Genomic DNA, 22743 nt, shown 5'->3' with positions numbered 1-22743 from the left:
CTGCAATGTTGCGTGGGGATCAGGGGCAATACCCCTGGACTGGTAGACCGGGGTGGTGATCCCCATCTTTAAGAAGGGAGACCAGAGGGTGTGTTCCAGCACACACTCTGGTCACACTCCTCAGCCTCCCTGGGAAAGTCTATGCCAGGGTGCTGGAGAGGAGAGTTCGTCCGTCAGTCGAACCTCGGATACAGGAGGAACAATGCGGTTTTCATCCTGGCCATGCAACACTGGACCAGCTCTTTATCCTCTCGAGGATACTCGAGGGCGCATAGGAGTTTGCCCAACTAGTCTACATGTGTTTTGTGGACCAGGAGAAGGCATTCGACCGTGTCCCTCGGGGGGTCCTGTAGGGGGTGCTATAGGATTATGGGGTGTCTGGCCCATTGCTACGGGCATTCAATCCTTATATGACCGTTGCAAGAGCTTGGTCCGCATAGCCGGCAATAAGTCGAACTCGTTCCTGGTGGGTGATGGGCTCCGCCAGGGCTGCCCTTTGTCACCGATTCTGTTCATAATGTTTATGGACAGAATTTCTAGGCGTAGCCAAGTGGCGGAAGGCTTTCACTTTGGTGGTCTCAGGATCTCATCTCTGCTTTTCGCAGATGATGTGGTCCTGTTGGCTTCATCAGGTGATGGCCTCCAGCTCGCCTTGGAACAGTTCGCAGCCGAGTGTGAAGCAGTGGGAATGAGAATCAGCACCTCCAAATCTGAGGCCATGGTCCTCAGCCGGAAAAGGGTGGAGTGCCCATTCCGGTTAAGGGACGAGACCCTGCCCCAAGTGGACAAGTTTAAGTATCTCAGGGTCTTGTTCAGTACCCGGAATGGGAATGGGAAGAGTGAGTTGAGTGTAAAAGCGAAGCTCTCAATTCAGTGGTTCCCAATTGCGGTTTATTTCACACCTCAAACATTTAGTAAACAATTAAGCAAATACAAGTCAACTGCAATAAATTACAGGTAGTAATAAAATACACTACTAACTCTTTTACGCTACGTCTACACCTACAGGGTATTTTTGAAAACGCAGCTGTTTCTATGCGTTTGGGCCTTTCGTCCACACGTAAACGGCGTTTCGACTCACCAAACACGGAGATTTTTTTCAAAACTCCTTTTTTGCATTTACGTGTGGACGAGGAATACAGAAAGTGGTCATGTAACATCAAAGGTATGTGCCTTTTTTCACGTCACGCTGTGCGCCACATTATTGTTTACATGAGATGAATTGCAAATAGAGATAAAATACTGTTACTGTTAATCTTACTATCTTCAGTTTTTACACACGTACATATACACACGCAGTTACTGTCCCTCCATTTAGAAAGGCAGAGGCGTCATGGTGTAATTATTTTATGTGTAGTTGTTTTTTTCCTGTGTAATAATATTCAACATTGCTATGAATACATTATTCAAAAAATGCCTCTCTGTGCAAAATAGGTTCAAAAACATAAACAACTGTGGGATGCTGTTTGTTCGTGATTTGGACAGGGGGAATTAATCGTGGCAGGATCAGCCTGATATTATTTGTATCCCACTGTAAATTTACTGTATAAAGAGCAAAATTTCAGGAGTAGTTATTCATTATAAGAAGTGTTTGTGAACTAAAAATCAAGAATGTGGGATACTGTGTGTCCGTGATTTGGAGAGCTCAGCGCATGCTCCCGACGCAAGGAAAACCAATTCTGCAGGGTGAAGCCAAAGGGAAGATATGCTTCACCATATTTTCTAGTCTTTGGCTCGGAAGGAAGTTGGTTTGGAAACACATTTGGCGATGCTTCATATCCTGCTTTGCGTTTGTGTGGAAGCCCCGTCAAAAACCTGTCCATTACGCTAGCAGTGTCCAAACGTTCTTTTTTTTTTTTCTCTCTCTTTTCATACCGCGCGCCCCCCACTAGGGGGCTGGCCCCACACTTTAGGAACCTCTGTCTCAATTTACCGGTCGATCTACGCCCCTACCCTCACCTATGGTCACGAGCTGTGGGTAGTGACCGAAAGAACGAGATCGCGAATACAAGCGGAGGAAATGGGTTTCCCCGAAGGGTGGCTGGCCTCTCCCTTAGAGATAGGGTGAGAAGTTCAGCCATTCGGGAGGGGCTCAGAGTAGAGCCGCTGCTCCTCCGCATCAAAAGGAGCCAGTTGACGTGGTTCAAGCATCTGACAAGGATGCCCCCTGGGCGCCTCCTGGGTGAGGTTTTCCGGGCATGTCTCACCGGGAGGAGGCCCCGGGGCAGACCCAGGACACACTGGAGAGATTATATCTCTTGGCTGGCCTGGGAACGCCTTGGTGTTCCCCCGGATAAGCAGGAGGAGGTGGCTGGGGAGAGGGAGGTCTGGGCTTCTCTGCTTGGGCTGCTCCCCCCACGACCCGGCCCCGGATAAGCGGAAGAAAATGGATGGATGGACTTCTTCTGCAACTGTAAAAAGTTGATAATCAGCATTTATCAGTGCATTTGTTCACTGTTTATTGAAACAGTTAAGTTAGTAAACATTTTACTAATATCTACAAAAGTACTTACCAGAAACTGCTCTTGAATATTGTTTTTGCTAGTCTCTTTATGAACACTATTAGGATTTTTATATAAAGAAATATGTAAACTTAGCAAACTAAAATGAAAAGAATTTAAAGAAAATTGTACAAATATTTGATCAGTGACAACAGACAACAGATAGACACGACCCTTTACATTTACACAAAATAATAGCAAAAACCTGAACCATTTGATTAAAAACAACAAATGAGAGAGCCTGTCACATATTCCTCTCCTTTCCACTACACAGACTCAAGCTTACTCAGAGAACTTGTGATATTATCTAGATGAACTATTGCAGTCTGAACCCACAGTGAGTTGACTTCACAACTGTGCTTCACTGAGTGGCTATCTGGCAGCAACATAAGCACATTTTATATTTACTGACATTTTATAAAATGAAGTTTATTCAGCTGACTAAGAACTACATTTTCTTTTTTTCTTGGAAATGATGTGTGCTCTTTGTGATGATTTTCTTTTCTTCTTTATCATAAAAGGTATGCAACTGAGGTCTAGAGTTTTCAGAACTTGTCTTTGATTGATTTCTTTAGCACTTTAGCAATCCAGTGACAGTTGTTAGTATTTCCGCTGCTTCCCAGCAAACAATAAATGGTGATAATTAGGGATGGGTATCGTTTAGGTTTTATCTGATACCGGTGCCAAACCGGTACTTTTGAGACGGTGCCAGTGCTTAAACGGTGCTCAAACCGGTGCTCAAACCGGTGCTTAAAGAATGGAAAACACAAAATTGGTCCAAAAGCCTCTCATGTTCAGCTGTTTTTTTTGTAAAAAGATAACAATGTTAGCTTTTTCTGCAGCTATAGGGCATATATGGTATCACTCTGGGCTGAAAGCAGTGCTTAAACAATGGAAAAAATACAAATTTTGTCCAAAAACCTCTCATGTTTAGCTGTTTTCCACTTTTTCTTTGGTCATTTTAGCCTTTTTGGCCAGGGTGAAGGGAGTATCTGCCATCAAACAAGAAGACAGCCGCATGTAATTATGACGGTGTTTGCTAGTTCACCTTACGTGCATTAATGTAATAACGTGGTTAGCCTACTCAACGTAAATTACACACGAACAACATTAAGCTACTCACGCAGAGAAGAACGGCTGCTGCTGCCATCATCATCCGTCATCATTTCTGCTACACTGGCAGGGCTAGGGGCCAGGACTGTACTCTTCGGGTTTTTGGGGGATGTTGCTAACTCCAGGTCCGATAACAGGCACCACACCCGCATTAGATGTACATGGTGTGAGGTCTCGCAGCAAGCTATCAAATACGGCTTCTAAAAAAATGCTATGCATCGCCAGGTGTTTCATCGGATTTGAGGAGTTACCTCCTTTGCACAGTATCAGCTTAAAGCACTTGTTGTAGGCTGCTGAGTTTGCATCTTTTTCTGTGAAGTACAGCCAGATTTTTCACCGCTTCGCCTTGGGCATTTTTAATCTGTAGCTCTGCTCTAAAAGAACGTACGTACCTGGACCCGCTTACTATCCTCGGAAACGTAAAATGATTGGCTAGAATCTAAAGTGTATCATTCCATACCAGTTGGTGGCGGTAATGCACCTTTCAGTTGTTTGCCAACCGCCAATACAAATGTAAGGAAGAAGAAAGTGTATCACAGCTCAGGAAAAAAAAGCACCGAAATAAAGCACCGAAATGTGCGCTGCTTTTCGGTCTGGTTACTACCGTTTATGTCAGATCACCAGATACCGGTACTCATCCCTAGTGATAATTCATTTGTCAAAACTTATTTCCTGAATTATAAATACATAATGGTTTAAAAGAATGCCTATGTTGCTGTCCATCAAAGTGATTGACACATTAGGAGTTCACATTAGGAGCCTCGCTTTCTTTGGGCTTTGCCTCCAAGCAGTCAAAAGTCAGTTGATTTGAGCAAGCAGTATTTCTCTCCGAGCTCAAAGAGCAAACCACAAGAGCATGAAACTATAGCAGCACATGCACATGGCTGCTGAATTCTACCTGCACAGGCTGTTGAATTTATGCACGTTTTGCAATGAATACCTCGTCCATGAAATGGACACAGAAGACAACACAGCATCCATACTGCTACCATCAGCATTTTACTGCAGATGTCAAGACATCTTAGTTTTCTTAACAAAAAGAGGCGACTTTCCCCTTTTTGTATAGTTCGTCTGTGCTCAGGGACCAGTCTAAGTTGTTATCTAGGTGTACACCTAATATTTTGTTACTACCTCTACATCCACCTCATTAACATGCTGGGGAGGGGGCCTGAAACTTGGTAAATCTACTATTATTTACATTTCCTTTGTCTTAGAGATGTTCAGTATGAGGTAGTTTTTGTGACTGAATGCTGAATTAAGAAGAACAATTATTTGAGGGCTTTTATTTTGAAATTAAAAATCAGACCGATATGATACTGACTGAATACCACTGTGAGCATGTACAGTGGCTTGCAAAAGTATTCTGTCCCCTTGAACTTTTCCACATTTTGTCACATTACAGCTACAAACATGAATCAATTTTATTGGAATTCCACGTGAAAGACCAATGAAAAGTGGTGTACACGTGAGAAGTGGAACGAAAATCATACAGGATTCCAAACATTTTTTACAAATAAATGACTGCAAAGTGGGGTGTGCGTAATTATTCAGCCCCCTGAGTCAATACCACCTTTTGCTGCAATTACAGCTGCCAGTCTTTTAGGGTATGTCTCTACCAGCTTTGCACATCTAGAGACTGAAATTCTTGCCCATTCTTCTTTGTAAAACAGCTCCAGCTCAGTCAGATTAGATGGACAGCGTTTGTGAACAGCAGTTTTCAGATTTTGCCACAGATTCTCGATTGGAAATAGATCTGGGCCATTCTAACACATGGATATGTTTTGTTTTAAACCATTCCATTGTTGCCCTGGCTTTATGTTTAGGGTCGTTGTCCTGCTGGAAGGTGAACCTCCGCCCCAGTCTCAAGTCTTTTGCAGACTCCAAGAGGTTTTCTTCCAAGATTGCCCTGTATTTGGCTCCATCCATCTTCCCATCAACTCTGACCAGCTTCCCTGCTGAAGAGAAGCACCCCCAGAGTATGATGCTGCCACCACCATATTTGACAGTGGGGATGGTGTGTTTTGAGTGATGTGCAGTGTTAGTTTTCCACCACACATAGCATTTTGCATTTTGGCCAAAAAGTTCCATTTTGGTCTCATCTGACCAGAGCACCTTCTTCCACATGTTTACTGTGTCCCCCACATGGCTTGTGGCAAACTGCAAACAGGACTTCTTATGGTTTTCTGTTAACAATGGCTTTCTTCTTGCCACTCTACCATAAAGGCCAACTTTGTGCAGTGCACAACTAATAGTTGTCCTATGGACAGATTCCCCCACCTGAGCTGTAGATCTCTGCAGCTCGTCCAGAGTCACCATGGGCCTCTTGGCTGCATTTCTGATCAGCGCCCTCCTTGTTCGGCCTGTGAGTTTAGGTGGACGGCCTTGTCTTGGTACAGTTGTGCCATAGTCCTTCCATTTCTGAATGATCGCTTGAACAGTGCTCCGTGGGATGTTCAAGGCTTGGGCAATCTTTTTGTAGCCTAAGCCTGCTTTAAATTAGTGATGTGTCCTGTGTGTCGAAGCGTCGAATCGTGTGTCGGGTAATCTCGGGGGCGTGTCTGTGAAGCGCGTATCGAGGCTTGCTTTGATTACGTATGCAGTGACGTTCGAGGCCTCGCGGGCAGTCCGTACCACGTGACTGATTCAGGGACTGGTTCACCGGTTCGCGCCAGATTCGAAATAAAATGGACAGAAAAACAGCTGATTTCCCGTCACACTGTGTTATGGAATTGGATTACGTACGTGTTACATAGTTACTTGAGCATTTCCTTAATCGATGGAACCAGGAAGGAAGAGATTTTTTATTTTATTTTATCTCTCCTAATAAAGTATGCACACAGTAATAAATATCACAAATGATAAGCACCATAATATAAATAAACAACACTACAGATCCTATAAACTGATTTCTGTCTTTTAGTTTATTAAAAAGTGAAGTGCCAAATACTAGTTTGTGTCATTATCCAGATGTACATAAGCATGATTACACAGGTACTAGCGGGTTTTGATTATCGATTAAAATCGATTCTAGCTTGGATAACGTGATATCGATTCATTAAAATTCTGAATCGATTTTTAATATAAATATTACTACATTTCAACCACCACCAAACAGCTAAAACAGTAAATGAGAGCAGGTACACCAATTCTGCACAAAGACGTGCAGACGTGCAAAAACAACAAAGCGCTGACGCGTCAGAATCAGTGAAATGTCGCCTTTCTCACCAGACAGCACGGACACGGTCGGGGCTGAAAGCCGACAGCTCACTGATTCTAATCTAAGACATCTGCTGTGATGCTTACACATTAGATAAAGTCTCGAAAGTGTCAGCTTTCTTTTTATAGTTATAAAAATATGCAAATGTACTGATGTATGATCTGAATTATACTATTGACTGACTGTCTGAGGCTAACAGTTACACAAACATACCAAAACTCTGTCCTGATAGTTTCCACTTTCTCTTTTGTATCACACATACTGAGACAATATTCAGGATAAATAACCAAGAAAACAATTTATTTATTCAGTTTAGAGGTTTACACATCATTATAATCACAGAGCCCGCTTCACTTGAATTGTCCACTTGATGGCGCAGTAGAGCAAATGAATCATCACAATGCTTCGAACCATGAGTCGACCAATTGGGTGGAAAGCTTCAGTTCATCATGAGGCTTCATCTCACCATCACTACTTTAAATTTCTCAATAACTTTATCCCTGACCTGTCTGGTGTGTTCTTTGGACTTCATGGTGTTGTTGCTCCCAATATTCTCTTAGACAACCTCTGAGGCCGTCACAGAGCAGCTGTATTTGTACTGACATTAGATTACACACAGGTGTACTCTATTTAGTCATTAGCACTCATCAGGCAATGTCTATGGGCAACTGACTGCACTCAGACCAAAGGGGGCTGAATAATTACGCACACCCCACTTTGCAGTTATTTATTTGTAAAAAATGTTTGGAATCATGTATGATTTTCAACTTGAACAACTTTCAGTTTATATTTGCTACAAATATAAAAACAAAACTACACCGACAAACATGTATCTTCTTTTAGCTTTTCTCCTGTTACTATAATGATCATGGCATATACACATATACCTCTTTATACCATCTCACCTCCTTAATGGGTGTGCCAATCATTGCCATACATACAGCATTAATTAACATCTATATGTTTTTTTTATGGTAAATGGGCTGGTTTTTACATGCTGCTTTTCTACTTTACTTGAGCAATGAAAGCACTTTAAACAACATGTTACATTCACACAAACACAATTTTTTCCTTTGCTTAAGTGCTTTCTGTCTAGCATTCAAACACATTCACTCTCAGATGGATACATTGGAGAGCAATTTGGGGTTCGGTCTCTTGCCCTAGGATACTTTGGCATGCAGGCTGGGGCAGTCAGGGATTGAACCACCAACCTTCCAACCAGCTGTATTGTAAATGCTATTTCTTCTGATTTTCATATTCATCATCCATCTGCAAACGCAATGTTATGTCCTCAGTTTGCATTTGTTACACGTGTCACTTTAAATGTACTTTGCCAGTACATAACATAACAGTCACCAAAATTTGTATCTGCAACAGAATTTGATCCAATCACCACTAAATACGAAATGAAGAACTTGCAAAAGCATCACTGGCCTACATACACAAATAATTGTTTTAAAGACAGGTTGGGCATTATGATTCCATGACAATTATAGAAGATCTTAATACATTTAAATGCATGATAGCATGCAGTAAATAAAATGACTACATCACTGATGGGGAATTTTGTTACTGTCATAAACCAGGCAAAGACACAGTACTGTCATTTTAAGGGGCTGTATCTTTAAATGTTAGACTACATCGATAGGCATGAGGAAATGATAATATTTGAGAGGGAAAAACTGCTGTTGGTGGTATTTGAGTGAACTGTTGCCAGTCTTTGTCTTTGATTTAAGCTTTTCTCTTCCAAATAGATGTGTTTAGCATCTGAAGCTGGAAAAATGGACACAGTTGCATCTCAGCCAGAGGACAGCTCCTCCACAGACCCTCTCCAACAAACTGCTATCAAGCCAGAGGTCAAGGAGGAGAGAGCAGACACTGACCTCTCCCCTGCCTCTCCTCACAAAGCAGCGCTCTTACCTTCGCTCTACTCTCTCACGTCTACCTCCACTAATGCCATTCTCCCACAATTCAGCAGCCAAAATGCACTTGTCAAAAAAAAAGGTAGGAAAAGAGACGTGACCAAGTCAAATGATAATGATGAGAGCCGGTGTTCATCAAAGAAAGTTATAAAGAAGGCTAACCCTTCAGAAAGCCTGGACAGTGTATTCAGTACAATCGAGTCAGTGGCTAAAGGGGCCTGTTTGGACACAGAGGAAAAGTCCAAGAAGAAGGATGACAATTGTCTTAGTGGTGGGTTGCCCAAAAAGAAGAGTAAGCTGAAAATCAAGAGCTTTGTCAAAGATGAAGAGGAGATGGATGACAGCAGTGGGCAGAGTGGACAGCACAGCTCCCCTGAGGTAGAAATGAAAGAAAAGTTGTCTGATATTGGCTCCAGGACAGAAGCAGCAAACGTGGAAAGCACTGATTTCCAAGGACAGACAATAGAACCCCATAAGTCCTCTTGCAATCATTCACTTGTTAATCTTGAAGAGCATGACAAAGGAAAGGAAAGGTCAAGCGATGCAACTTGTGAGTCTAACACTGAAAATCGTGGGTCCAGGAAATCAGAGCGAACCTGTAAAGGCGCCTTATATAAAACTCTGGTCTCTGAGGGAATGCTGACTTCACTGAGAGCCAATATTGACCGAGGTATCTATTTTGATTCAAGAACGATGTGACTGATACATGTAAGGGGCAGAATTTAATTTGTGTTTTGCAAATATCTGCAGGTAAAAGAGGTATTTTCCGTACGTCTGATCATGACGCTAACTGGAGTGATGATAGCTGGACAGTTTCACAGATAGGACCTAATTGTCCCAAGAAGCTCAAGAAGTCCAAGTCCAAAGACGAGTCTTCTCAGGGGTGAGTTGGCTTTTCTTACAGTCATTCTGAGGAATAGGAGCAAGTAACTAATCCTTCATTTTTAACCCAAGTATTATTCTCACTCTTGTGGCCCGTAGTAACTTGAAAATATAATAATAATATATATATATTTGTGATATTGGTCACAGATAAAAAGAGAGGTCAATTGAGTCAAAGTTTGAAATAAACTTTTGGGCGGGGGGTGTAATAATTTTGCCTGTATTTATACATCATATTAGCACTATTCCACTTTTGTGTGTATGTGTTTAGATTTCCTTTGGTGAATAATTAAAAGGTTTTATAATATATATGTAATACTGACGCACCTGTAATAGAATTCCTGTCAGGAATGCTTTTAGGACAGCGGTCCCCAACCTTTTTTGCGCCACGGACCGGTTTATGCCCGACAATATTTTCACGGACCGGCCTTTAAGGTGTCGCGGATAAATACAACAAAATAAAACTAGTACCGGTACCGAAAAAAAGAAGATTTATTCATAACACACGTGAAAAGACCCAGGAAAACCGAGTTAACGATAAAAACGATAACAAAATAACGCTGAAAACCGATAAAAACCCTGAAAACCATACATTTCACACCTGAGCCGGTACCGGTCCGAGGCCCGGGGGTTGGGGACCGCTGTTTTAGAGTGCTAATACATAAATGATATTTTTAGCTAATAAATTACACATATATAATAGTCAAGTATGTCGAGGGCCATAATGAACCACTAAAATGGAAACCACACTCAATAGTTCATTGCACCTAAATTTTGTTGTGCAAGTAGTTGTAATGCCCATTCTTTCCCTGTGTCCAGTTTATTGTTCTGTGCTGGTGTATGAAGAATTTACAAGATCACTGACATTTGGCTTTTTTTTTTTTAAAGCTTGTTAAGCTACCCTTTGTAAATCTCTGAAATTTACTTGTCAGCCTAGGTAAACTGGAGGAGGAGTTTGAGAAGAAGTTTAACAGCCTGCCACAGTATAGCCCGATGACCTTTGATAAAAAGGGCACTGCTGTTGCAAAAAAAAAGAAGTCAGACAGCACCACCATCCAAAGAGATGAGTCTAAGACCGGAAAAGGTAGGAACAAAGTTTGAGGTCCAGTCTACACTAAAATAAATAATGTGATATACATATGAGTGACAAATTAAAGAAACACTCAAACCCTTGGCCCCTGAAGATTTGGTGGATTTTGTTTGGGGGGTTTGTGTTCCCTTTGACTGAAGATTGAATGGTTACTGGATGTGGTCTCTTGAGGATCACGATATCCCAGTGTATAGGACACAACAGTTCACAACATTTTATTGGGTGATTAGATGAGGATTATTTGAATGACATTCTATGGCCTTCACAGTCATTGGACCGTACCCTAACTGAAGATTTGGCCCAGTTGTTAGACAGCAATTTCCACTGCCGGCATCAAAACATCTAACTATAAATATATTTTTGATCAATGTTTTAGACACCTATGGACATTAAGGCACTAAATCTTGATGTTGAGGTTTTTTTTATTAATTTGTCACCCATTTCTACACCCTCACTTATCATCCATAATCCACTCTATACCTGTTTATACAGTCCTGTCCAGGTACTAAGGACCAGTTCTCATTATGTATAAAAAAATAGAAACAAACCAAAGAAACCTTTGGACTCCATAACATTGAATTTCCATGATCTTCCTTTCTTTACCTATCTCTTTTTTTGTTGTTTTTGTTGTTTGTTTGTTTGTTTTTTTGTTTTGTTTTTTTGCTATATCAGGGCCATCTCAGAAAAAGACTACATTCCACAAGATTGTTAGGACGAGATTGCACAAACACAAAAAGGAGAAACCAGGTGCAGTGGAAAAAGGTGAAATAGATTATTGATTTTTGCGCTTTATATAGCAGGTCCATGAACCATTTTCAAATTAAAACTGAAACACAGGGGATGAAAATGTTCAAAAGTTACCTGTTTTTGTGATTTTTAAGTTATTAAACAAAACTGTAACTAAAGGACACAGGGGATATCTATGAAATACTCTGCAGAGAATTATTTGTAAACAGTATGCTTTTGTTTGGTCACAATGAATGATAAAATTGTAATCGTTAAGTCATTGTTAAGAGGACTCAAATGTCTGTGCCGGTGATTTTCAGTTTTTTTTTAATGTCTGTGCGATGGTCAAATGACTGAAACCCTTGTGGTGATTGTGCTCCACAGCAGTGGGACAGACTGATTCCACACTGGATATAGGTTCGGAAGTCAAATTATGTGCTCCCGTTCCCATAATGTGCCCAGATGTCCAGGGCACTGCTAGCATGGAGATACTAGTTGGTAGCCAGAAACGAAAGGCAAGGAAGACTAAGATCACACACTTGGTGCGCACGGCACATGGCAGTGTGTCTCCAAGTGAGGGTGAGTAATGTCAATATCCATTTTCTTTTTGCAGTTTAGCTCAATGTATCAATATACATGAAAAAAAAAATGTCATTTTGAAAGTGGCAGGTCCAACTTGATAGTCCAGAATTTGTCTTATGCTGATATTATATTTTAATTTATTTAATTAGTAAGATACTCAGTCCACCCAGACTGATATATTAAGGAAACTGGAACTAAAAGCTTATTAGCTTGTAGCAGCCTGTACCTACATTGTCTGATCATTCTCGTATACAGTATCTTGGCATTAAACTGTAAATTGAAAATGGCAGCAATGTATTTCTCAAAGTCTCCGCAACTCTGAAAGTGTCCGTGTGGACAACTGACACACATCACGCTATCGTGTGTCCCAATCAGAGATAGTCAGGACCTCTAAAATTGGCCGTGGTCCTGTAGTTGTCCCGTAGTCCTTTGTGTGTACATTTGAAAGTGCAGGTGGAAGAGGGAGGTGAGTAGCTTGAATAAAGCGATATCAATTCATTAAATCCTGAATCAACTTTTAAATATAAATGTATTTCGCCAGAAACGCCAGAATCTCAGATTAAAGCTCTCAAAACTATTTCAACAACCACCAAACAGCAAATGAGAGCAGGTAAACGGATTCTGCACAAAGACGTAAACACAGAGCGCCGACCTGACGCATCAGAATCAGCTTTCTCTTTCTTGGCTTTCTCACCCGACGGCCCGTACACGGACACGTCTCTCTCCAACCAAAATTCACTGAACCAGCAGCAAAAGAAGATCTAAACTACGCTTCACATTTGATAAATATTGTCGTGCTTCCACCACGATAAAAATCACACTTCATGCACAGCTCTCTCTCTCTTTGTGTACTTCAAGAACAGTTTTCCCATGTCAAATCTTTGTTTTTCGGCGTTATTTATTTGCTTATTACCCACCAGTCTACTGTTGTTTACAGCACTAATGGCTAGGGATGGGTATCGTTTAGGTTTTATCCGATACCAGTGCCAAACCGGTACTTTTGAAACGGTGCCGGTGCTTAAATGGTGCTCAAATCGGTGCTTAAAGAATGGAAAACACAAAATTGGTCCAAAAACCTCTCATGTTTAGCTGTTTTTTTGTAAAAAAAAAAAGATAACAATGTTAGCCTTTTCTGCAGCTCTAGGGGATTTATGGCATCACTCTTGGCTGGAAGCAGTGCTTAAACAATCGAAAAAACACAAACTTTGTCCAAAAACCTCTGTTTCACTGTTTTCCACTTTTTCTTTGGTCATTTTAGCCTTTTTGACCAGGGTGAAGGGAGTATCTGCCATCAAACAAGAAGACAGCCGCATGTAACTACGATGGTGTTTGCTAGTTCACCTTACATGCATTAATGTAATAACGTGGTTAGCCTACTCAACATAAATTACACACGAACATTAAGCTACTCACGCAGAGAAGAACGGCTGCTGCTGCCATCATCATCCGTCATCATTTCTGCTACACTGGCAGGGCTAGGGGCCAGGACTCTCCTCTTCGGGTTTTTGGGGGATGTTGCTAACTCCGAGTCCGATAACAGGCACCACACCCGCAGTAGATGTGCACGGTGTGAGGTCTCGCAGCAAGCTATCAAATACGGCGCATTTCTCGGCTTCTAAAAAAACGCTATGCGCCAGGTGTTTCATCGGATTTGAGGTGTTACCTTCTTTGACAGTATCACAGTATCACTTTAAAGCACTTGTTGCAGGCTGCTGAGTTTGCTTATTTTGCTGTGAAGTACAGCCAGACTTTTGACCGCTTTGCCTTGGGCATTTTTAATCTGTAGCTCTTCTCTAAAAGAATGTACGTACCTGGACCCGCCTACTATCCTCGAAACGTAAAATGATTGGCTAGAATCTAAAGTGTATCACAACTTTAACACAACAAAAAAAAAGCACCGAAATAAAGCACCGAAATGTGCGCTGCTTTTCGGTCTGGTTACTACCGTTTATGTCAGAACCGGTGCCATCATGGCACCGGATACCGGTACCCATCCCTACTAATCACTAATCAAGATATAGCACTTTTCTACTCAGCCTGAGCACTCAACTTGTGCAGTCACCCAAACTCTTTTTCTAAGCTGTTTCTACATGCTTCCTGTGTAACAATCACACAGTCTTTTTGTGGCAGAGCTGAAATGCAGTGGAAATAGAATATTTAGTCATATGTTTAGTTTTATGGTAAAGAGGGACCACTGCATTTATGCAAACTGGCATAATAAAAACTGAATCCACAGACTTTGTGAAAACTAATAATTTTATTCTTAAATTTACCACTTTATTAGATAAACCTGCTCAACTTCTTGTTAATGCAAATATTTGAACAGCCAATCAAATGGCAGCAGTTTAAGCATGCAGAGATGGTTGAAGTTCAAACCTAACATCAGAATGAGGAAGAAAGCTAGTCTGAGTAATACTCAACTATTTCAGAAACAGATCTGCTGGGATTTTCCTGCACAACAGTTTCCAGATTTTCAATAAAATCCAGTTTGTCTAGGCAAAAATGCCTTGTTTGTGCCAGAGGTCAGAAGGGAATGGCAGGTGAGTGTCTAAAATGTATCCAGCAGTTTGTATCTCACGTTTTGTATCGGCCACAATTTCATTGTACATGTACAAAAGGAATAAAGGGCTATTTTATTCTGTTCTACTCTGCTTAAAGCATTCTTCAGATAAAAGAATTAGCGAAAATATTCACGCACTCGTACTCTGACGGATGCATCAGGGGGAACTCGAGGTTCTCGCCCAAGGATACTCTTACACACAAACATAAGGAGCTGGGATTCAATCTACCGAAATTCCAGTCGGTAGATGACCCATTCTGAGTCACAGCATCCCCAAACATAAGTGTTTGAATATAGCTCCTTCCTTCTTAGTACACCCTTTGCTGTGATGTGTGATGCTACATGTGCTGTAGATAGTGAAAGAACTGAGTGAGAGCACATTTTACCAAATTCATTTCTACGTACCACAAGTATCAGCTAATATTTACTTATATGATCCAACCATTTCTACTTGTTGGTGGCACGATACACTCTGGCATCTCATGTCATGACGGTTTTTGGTAAAATTATTTTGAAACTTAATATGTGAGCAGAAACTATTAATGACATGTTCTGAAAAATATTCAGTTATGTTCCTGAGAATTGTACATTTGTGCTTTGTTACAACAGAAGACAAAACAAGGGACCTGAACCAGGACCAGGATAAGAAGCCATTACCACAACAGAATTTATGCAATGAAATGGGGTGCTATAGTCACAGAGGAGAGGAGGCAGAAAGAAGCACCATATCACAAGAGCTGCCTGCCTTGTTCAGCTTGGCTGCCCTCGCTGAGGTTGCAGCCATGGAAAATATTCACAGGTAGAGACCGGTTACCGTATGCATGGACTTGGCTTGTGATCGTTATTCTTTTGCTAACACTTAAGAATTGTAATATACCAGAGATTAGTTAGGTTTTATTTATGGGGTCATTTTTCTTTTGGGGACGGGGGGTATTCCTCACTCAAATGTTATAAATTTGACCATTTACAAAAATAGATAGCACTGCTAGCACCCTTACATACTGCTGTCTAGAATTTAGATATCTCATATGAACCATTCAGTTCAGTTCAGCTTTATTTATACGACGCATGCATATGACTTATTGCAACCCAGTATTTTTATTTTCATTTCTACTCTCTGCTTCAGCTTTATGTCAAATGACTCTTTGTTTGTGTTATTCGGCACTGCAATAACCAAGCTTGGACAGTTATAGCATTTTTAATACTCTTTCTTTTTATTGTATATTGTGTTATTTTGGTTTTATGACCGATTTGTCTTCTGTCAAGAATGAAGACATGAAAAAAGGAAAGAAAAAAAATGCTATTCATATGTCATATAGTCTTTTAGACTATGGTGGAAATTCAGAGAACGTGAAAGAATTTCCAAGAACTTTGCATTAAAAGACAATGGGCCTAGTGCTTGAAAGCAAAACCTTTAAACTAGTTTGAAAAATGAAGCATACTCTTCAGTCTCTCTTACTGTCTTGTTTCAGAGGTCAGAGAGGCTTGGCTGAGAGTCAGAATAACGAACTTTCCCAGACTCCAGTTCTCATCTCCTGCGCTGATCAGTGAAACTCTTCTGCTGTTCTGAGAAGCCACAACATGAAGGTTTGCATTGGATCTCAACTTTCCTCTGTGGTAGCCCCACACTGAATGAAGACTTGATCGAGAAGCTTTGGACATATTCCACCTTCCACTTTGTGGTAAATTTCCTCGAAGGAGAAGGAGACCTCCTCCTCCTCCTCCTCTTCCTCCACCTCCTCGTTATCTCAGTGTTTCCCCTTAAACCTTCTTTTGGTTTGGGGGAAAGATGCCTTTCTTAAGTCCATACATCCCCACCCCCACTCCCAGATATGCTAATAGGGCCTTTGAAAGTATCAAGCTATCAACCAGTGCATGGCTTCTCTTATAGAGATGGATGTCATGGGTTTATTGTACATGTTTATCAAACAGAGGCCATTTTAAAGTTAAGGCATTTTAGATGGAAAGAAAAAAGAAACTGCATTTGTTTTAGAGACAAATCAGCTTTCTCTCATCTTTTATACCTCACACATACACCTGCTGAAGAGTTCCCTCCACCTCTGTTACAATACCTCTGCATTTAAATAGCTCTTAATCCCTTTTAGCTTCAACCCAAAATGGCTTAAACCAGGGTAACCAACCACGATTGGTAGACCATTACTAACTTAGTCTTACGGTGTACTCAAACACTGAAGAAATCTTGGTTGAGGTTTGGATATGTGTTAAAATTGTGATGCTTTACTACAAAAGTATGTGGTAACCGCAAATAAATGTGTTATAGCCTGAATCTGAAAAGTAGACCTGTGCATCACTTGCATGTAAACAAGGAGCCCTGTCTAATTTCTAGCAGTAGAATCACAGTGTGGCTGTGAGGCTTGTGGGGGAAAAAACACATTTTTGTGATGGGGAGATTGAGGAAAAGTGCTTAAACTATAGTCTTAACCCTCCCACCTACACCCTCTTTGCCACCAGAAAGCCCTCAAGCAGCTTCTTGCTCAGTGTCCCAAAGTCAGTGCAAACATTTCTGAAAAGTGAATGCAGTTTTTGTCAATACTTGATCTTATTGCAGTTTGCGTAGCAGTTAGAAAGGTTAATTTATGTGTACGTCTTACTTCATGAAAGAAGTGTTTTGCTTGTTTATACCATAAAAATAGACTAATCATAAGTTTAAGTTTAAATTGCTCATGTAATGGGGTAATAAAATGCATCATCTCCACCAGAGGCAGTGTTCTCACTTGAGTCAATAGTATCTTTAACACCCTCAGGACCTGGCTAAAACCAGCCACAATTTCAACATAGATGAGAGGAGTCTCAGTGGAATATATGTATGTGTGTGTGTATATATATTCCACTGAGCAACTGAGGAATATATTTATATATATATATATATATTCCTCAGTCATACATATATATATATATATTCCACTGCGACTCCTGTCATGTATGTACCACGAGGAGCCTTTTGTTCCTCTTTGGAGACCAATACTTAGATTCAGTCACATTTAATAACTTTTATAGCTTTTAGCTTTCTATTTGATCGTTCTTTTTTGGGTGTGTGTTTATGATATTCTTTCAACTAGGTCCCTTAAGAACTTCACTGTTTTTCCTGAGGTGAAGTTTACTGGATTAGGACTGTTGTTAAAAAAAAAAAATTAAGCTCACAGATGACAAATGTGTCTCTACTGTGATAAACAGGGAGGCACCAAAAAATGCACTGTCTTCAAATAATGAGGTGTCTTTCAGTGCTTTCAGACACTTAATGACAGGAGACAGAAATATTGTAATATTGGATCTCAGAGAAGTCATTTTTTTCTAAATCAAATACATTATTTCAAAGTCATTCATATCTTATATAGGCCTTACAATGCAAATACTCCTGTACATGCAACAAGTCTTTAATTCATCTAAGAACTTGTTTTATTTAAAAAAAAAGTTAAAGGAACCCCAAAATGCTTTATGATAATCCTAAGAATGGATGTATGTAGTTTTTTTTTTCTTATATAAAAGGAAGTTACATTTCTGTCACTTGGTACAATGGTAAACTGTATAGTTCTTCCACTGGTGGAAATCAGTGTAGTTCTTTGTAAAGACAAAGAAGTTGTCTTCCCCCAGACCACACAGAGAAAAAAAAAAGAGACAGATACTAGCTTGTAGCAAGTAAGTATGTTGACATTTGCCAAAGAAGGGAAAGGTATATTCAGCCACAAATCCTGCTTTTTTTTTTTCTTTTTTTTTGGGGGGGGGGGGGGGGGGTGCTCTAGATTGTTTCTTTTCGTTTGTTTTTTGTTTTTTAGGTATTTAAATATTCAGGTATCATTATCAGCACAATTCATCCTGTGTGGGATACAGAGTTGGAATTAAGTGCAACAAAAAGGCACCACTAAATGCCTGTATATATTCAGTATTTGCACCTTATGACCCAAGGCAAAATGGTCATGGTCTTGGAAGCATATATAAATTTTACCCACTCTGTGGAAATTATGCATTTTAATGATATATGTATACAGTGTCATGGAAAAGTATTTGCCACCTTGCTAATTTCTTTGTTTCTTTGCCTGTTTGTGAAACACAGAGGTTTGAGAGCATTAAACAAAACGAATATTAGACAAAGATCCAAGTATCACCCTTGGTGGCAAGAACTCATACACTGCACTCAGTCATCTCTGATAACTGGTGATTTTTTCCATAGTGCTGTGGAGAAATTTTGTTACATTCTTCTTTGCAGAATTGATTTAAATCTGCCACATTGGAGGGTTTTAAGAATGAAAAACCTTTGACTAGGCCACACCAAACCCCTCACAGGTGGACTTTCTAGTGTGGTCTCTGGTAAGTCCAAATTCTCCTTCAGGATTTTCTAGTAGAGAGCAGAATTAATAGTTTAAACAATCATGCAAAGTCATTTGGGTCCCAGACCTCACACTACCATCATACTGTTTAACTCTTGGTATGATGTACTTTTTATGAAATGCTATTTTGGTTTTATGTTAAATGTTACGAAATGTATCATATCCAAAAGAGTTCAACTTTTCCCTCGTCAGTCCATAGAGTATTTTTACCAAAATTCTTGGATCATCAAATTGGAGTTTTTTTGTTTATTTGTTTTTTGACAGCAGTGGCTTTGACCTTGGGTCTCTTCCATAGATATCCCTTATTGTTGAATCATGAACACTGCTTCATAACTGAGGCAAGTGAGCCTTGCAGTTCTTTACAAGTTGTTCAGTGTACTCTTGCAGTAATTTTGGTAGGCTGGCCACTCCTGAAAAAGAATCCCACTGTTCCAGGTTTTCTCCATTTGGATGATGGCACTCGTTGTGGTTCGCTGGAGTCTCAAAGCCATAGAAATCCTTTCCAGTCTGATAGATGTCATCTTTTTCTTTAAGTTATGGGATGATGTCCTTTCGTTTAGCCTACTTTTCTTTGTCAGACAGGTTCTGTTTAAGTAATGTCTTAATTCAGCAGGTCTGGCAGGAGTGTGGATAGTGAAAGTGAACTCGGGTTTCTAAAAATGTGGTTCATCACAATTTATTATGTAACATGTTGGGGCAAATACTTTTTCAAGGCACTATGTGTGTGTGTCAGTAACAAAACCACACATCTACAATACAGCCATAATTTTGTCATTTTCCCTCACTTTTTCTACCTAGAAAATGCTTCTATAATGTTGAATTCCTATATTAATGACCTAAATGATTATAATACCCTTTTGTGTTAGCACTGTCTTCTTGAATGTAATCATTTTGTACCTGTATTTTTCTAATTCAGTCTTGATTGTACTGTATTGTATGCTATGATGGTATACTGTTTCTAAGGTACATAGTTGTTACAACCAACAGTTCTCATGACAGAAAAGCTGCTGCACCTTATAGTCACTGGAAATGTGGGGCAGTTTTAAGTCCAAAGGACTGTCATGTCACCATCCATAAGACTGATAAAAGAAAGATTTGTGCATATTGAGTGGTTGGAAAATCTCTTTCCCCGGTTTGTTACTTTTTTCCTTTGCAGTAAAAGTAAAAGTCTGTTCAGAAGAGTTCAACTGGGACATTTCTGCAATCACAACAATGAAATGCTTGAGTCCCGGTTTATTTATTACTGCTCCTTTTTATAGTTTTAGTCAAATAAAAAAACAAACAAACAGTGAAATATAGAAATGAATATGCATCTGTTTATACATGCACATGTATAAGGTTATTTACCCTTTACTGGATGTAGATCATGACTTTTTTGTGATGAAGAGATTGTCAGATCTTCTAAGTATCTTTCCTCCAATAGGGTTGTATATCATGTGCTTACTCTAATTTATGTTACTGTAATCATTATGAAACGTCTGTTTTTGATTGTTAAAGCCCAGTTGTTACATGCAGCCTTGCCTTACTGGAACCCCTGCTTAGTGTGGGATCCCTTAGCCACCCGACCTTCCATACCCCACATCGTCCTAAACTATGTCATGACACTGTTTGCTGATGCAACTGTTATTCCTTTGACACTTTCTTCTGACGCAACTTTTGCTTCTTGAACACCTATTAAAATAACATCTACTACATCTGTGTGGAATAAGTGTTTTTATATACATTTTTCCATTGCCTTATTATATTTATAATGAACAGCTAGTGCCCTGTTTTGTGTGTGTGTGTGTGTGTGTGTGTGTACACAAACATAAATAAATATACCAAAAAAAATAGTTGATAACTGTACATGGACCACAGCACAACCACCATAGTAACATTGTTGTTTAAAACAGATCTGACCTCTAAAGGTGTCCTGTGGAATCTGCCAATACCGCGAGAGCAGCAGGTTCTTTAAGTCATGCAAGTTGAGAGGAGGGGACTCCATTGATCAGACTTGGGATTTGGGAGGATTATCCATTTGAAAGAGGCCACTGCCACGAAGGGGTGTACATGGTCTGGAGTAATGTTCAGGTATGTGCTATGTCTAGAAATGACATCCACGTGAAGTCCAGGACCCAGGGTTCCTCAGGAGAATTTTGCCCAGAGTGTCACACAGCTGTGGATCAGTCCCCATCTTCTCTGGTCTGCATGCCAAATATCCTTGGGCAAGATACTAATCCCATGCACGTCAATGTTAGATAAAAAGCACTTACATAGCAGAGCATAGAAAAAAGTGCTTGTGCGAATGGGTGAACGAACCAAGTTGTGTAAAGCGCTCAGAGTAGAAAGGCGCTATATAAGAACCAGTCCATTTACCATCTCTTCCACAGATAAATGCTGCACATGCATCTGTCTGTCCTCATCACGTAAAAGAAACCGTGATTCACCAGATCAGACTACCTTCTTCCAGCGCTCCAAGGTCAAGTTTTGGTGCTCACATGCAAAGGGACTCTGACTGACCTGTGACTTTGCAATCCCATACAAAGCAACCTGTGGTGCATTGTGTTTGGACTCTTATATGAAAACCTTTTCTGCTATTTCTGTTACATTAGCTCTTTTTTTTTTTTAATATTGTACCACATGGGCCAGCCTTTGTTCCCTGCGCCAATCAATGAGCATTGGGCGCCTATGTCCCTGTCACCGGTTTACTGGTAGCCCTTCCTTGGACCACTTTTGGTTGGTACTCACCGTTGCAAGATATTTTTTAAAACACAAGTTTGATTTGGTCTTGCATTCTTTTAGTTTATTCTCCACATTCAATGACTGATTTTGTTTTAGGTACCTTTGTAAGATATCAAATATTCTATTTGTAATTAAATAAGAATATGTCAAATATCTCTTTATTGTGTATCATGTACAAAAAGAATTCACTTTTTTAATAGGACTGGAATTCAATTTCCAATATTTTTGGAAGATTACATTGGCCTCCAGCAACACTGTGAGGAATGCTGGAGTTGTTTTTGATCAGGATATTTCCTTCAATGCACATATTACACAAATATGCAGGACTGCTTTCTTCCATTTCCACAATATCTCCAAAATTAGAAACATTCTGTCTCTAAGTAATGCTAAAAACTACTTCATGGAACTATTACTTCTGGGACTTCTGTAATTCATTATTATCAGTCAGATTATCAGATTATTCCTTGTCCTAAAACTCCCTGATCCAAAATGTTGCAGTAAGAATCCCTGGCATTGGCACTTGCATGCTCACTCAGCCCCATTTATCTCAAAGACCTTATAGTACCCTATCAATAGAGCACTTCACTCTTCAGATTACCGGCTTACTTGGTAAATAGACTGATTCTTATATAGCACTTTTCTACTATCCTAGAGTATGCTAACTGCTTGTGACTTTACTTGTGGCATTTAAAAGTAGAATGGGAAGCAAAGCTTTCAGGCTCCTCTTCTGTGGAGCCAGCTTCCAATTTGGATTCAGGAGACAGACACTATCTCTACTTTTAAGATTAGGCTTAGTGGCGCAAAGGTCAGCACTTTATGAAATAGTCCATCTGTCACAAACAACCTTGCCAAAGTCACTTAAACCACTTCTCTTCCTCATTCTGAGGTTCGATTTGAACTTAAACAGGTTTTTTCAACATTCCTAAATACACTAAGGTACTGTGACTTGATTGGTTGATTAGATATTTTTGTAGGATCTGCTAAACAGGTGTACCTAACAAAGCCCCAGTAACCCCCCTCTCACCTTCATCTGTACCATATATAACTGTAAACTGTATAACCGCTGCCATAGCTGGACTGGCC

General features: G+C 40.1%; 1 protein-coding gene across 5 annotated transcripts in view; it reads left to right on the top strand.

Moving 5' to 3' along the window:
* The window catches only part of bbx (BBX high mobility group box domain containing), a 37353-nt gene extending 19018 nt beyond the window's left edge, over positions 1-18335 (top strand). For 4 of the 5 annotated variants that reach the window (XM_035911930.2, XM_035911931.2, XM_035911929.2 and 1 more), the window contains 7 exons: positions 8586-9423; positions 9504-9636; positions 10568-10719; positions 11398-11487; positions 11836-12030; positions 15203-15392; positions 16066-18335. In XM_035911930.2, coding sequence (XP_035767823.1) covers positions 8586-9423; positions 9504-9636; positions 10568-10719; positions 11398-11487; positions 11836-12030; positions 15203-15392; positions 16066-16144 — 1677 coding nt within the window. In that variant the 3' untranslated portion in view covers positions 16145-18335. The remainder of the gene's footprint in view (positions 1-8585; positions 9424-9503; positions 9637-10567; positions 10720-11397; positions 11488-11835; positions 12031-15202; positions 15393-16065) is intronic. The other variant, XM_006800528.3, reaches the window with a different exon arrangement.
* Positions 18336-22743: the final 4408 nt, after the last annotated feature.

Source organism: Neolamprologus brichardi, chromosome 10, assembly GCF_056152115.1.
Source record: "Neolamprologus brichardi isolate AB-2024 chromosome 10, ASM5615211v1, whole genome shotgun sequence".
In the NCBI taxonomy this organism is placed as follows: Eukaryota; Metazoa; Chordata; class Actinopteri; order Cichliformes; family Cichlidae; genus Neolamprologus; species Neolamprologus brichardi.
This window is presented reverse-complemented; position numbering and strand designations above follow the sequence as displayed.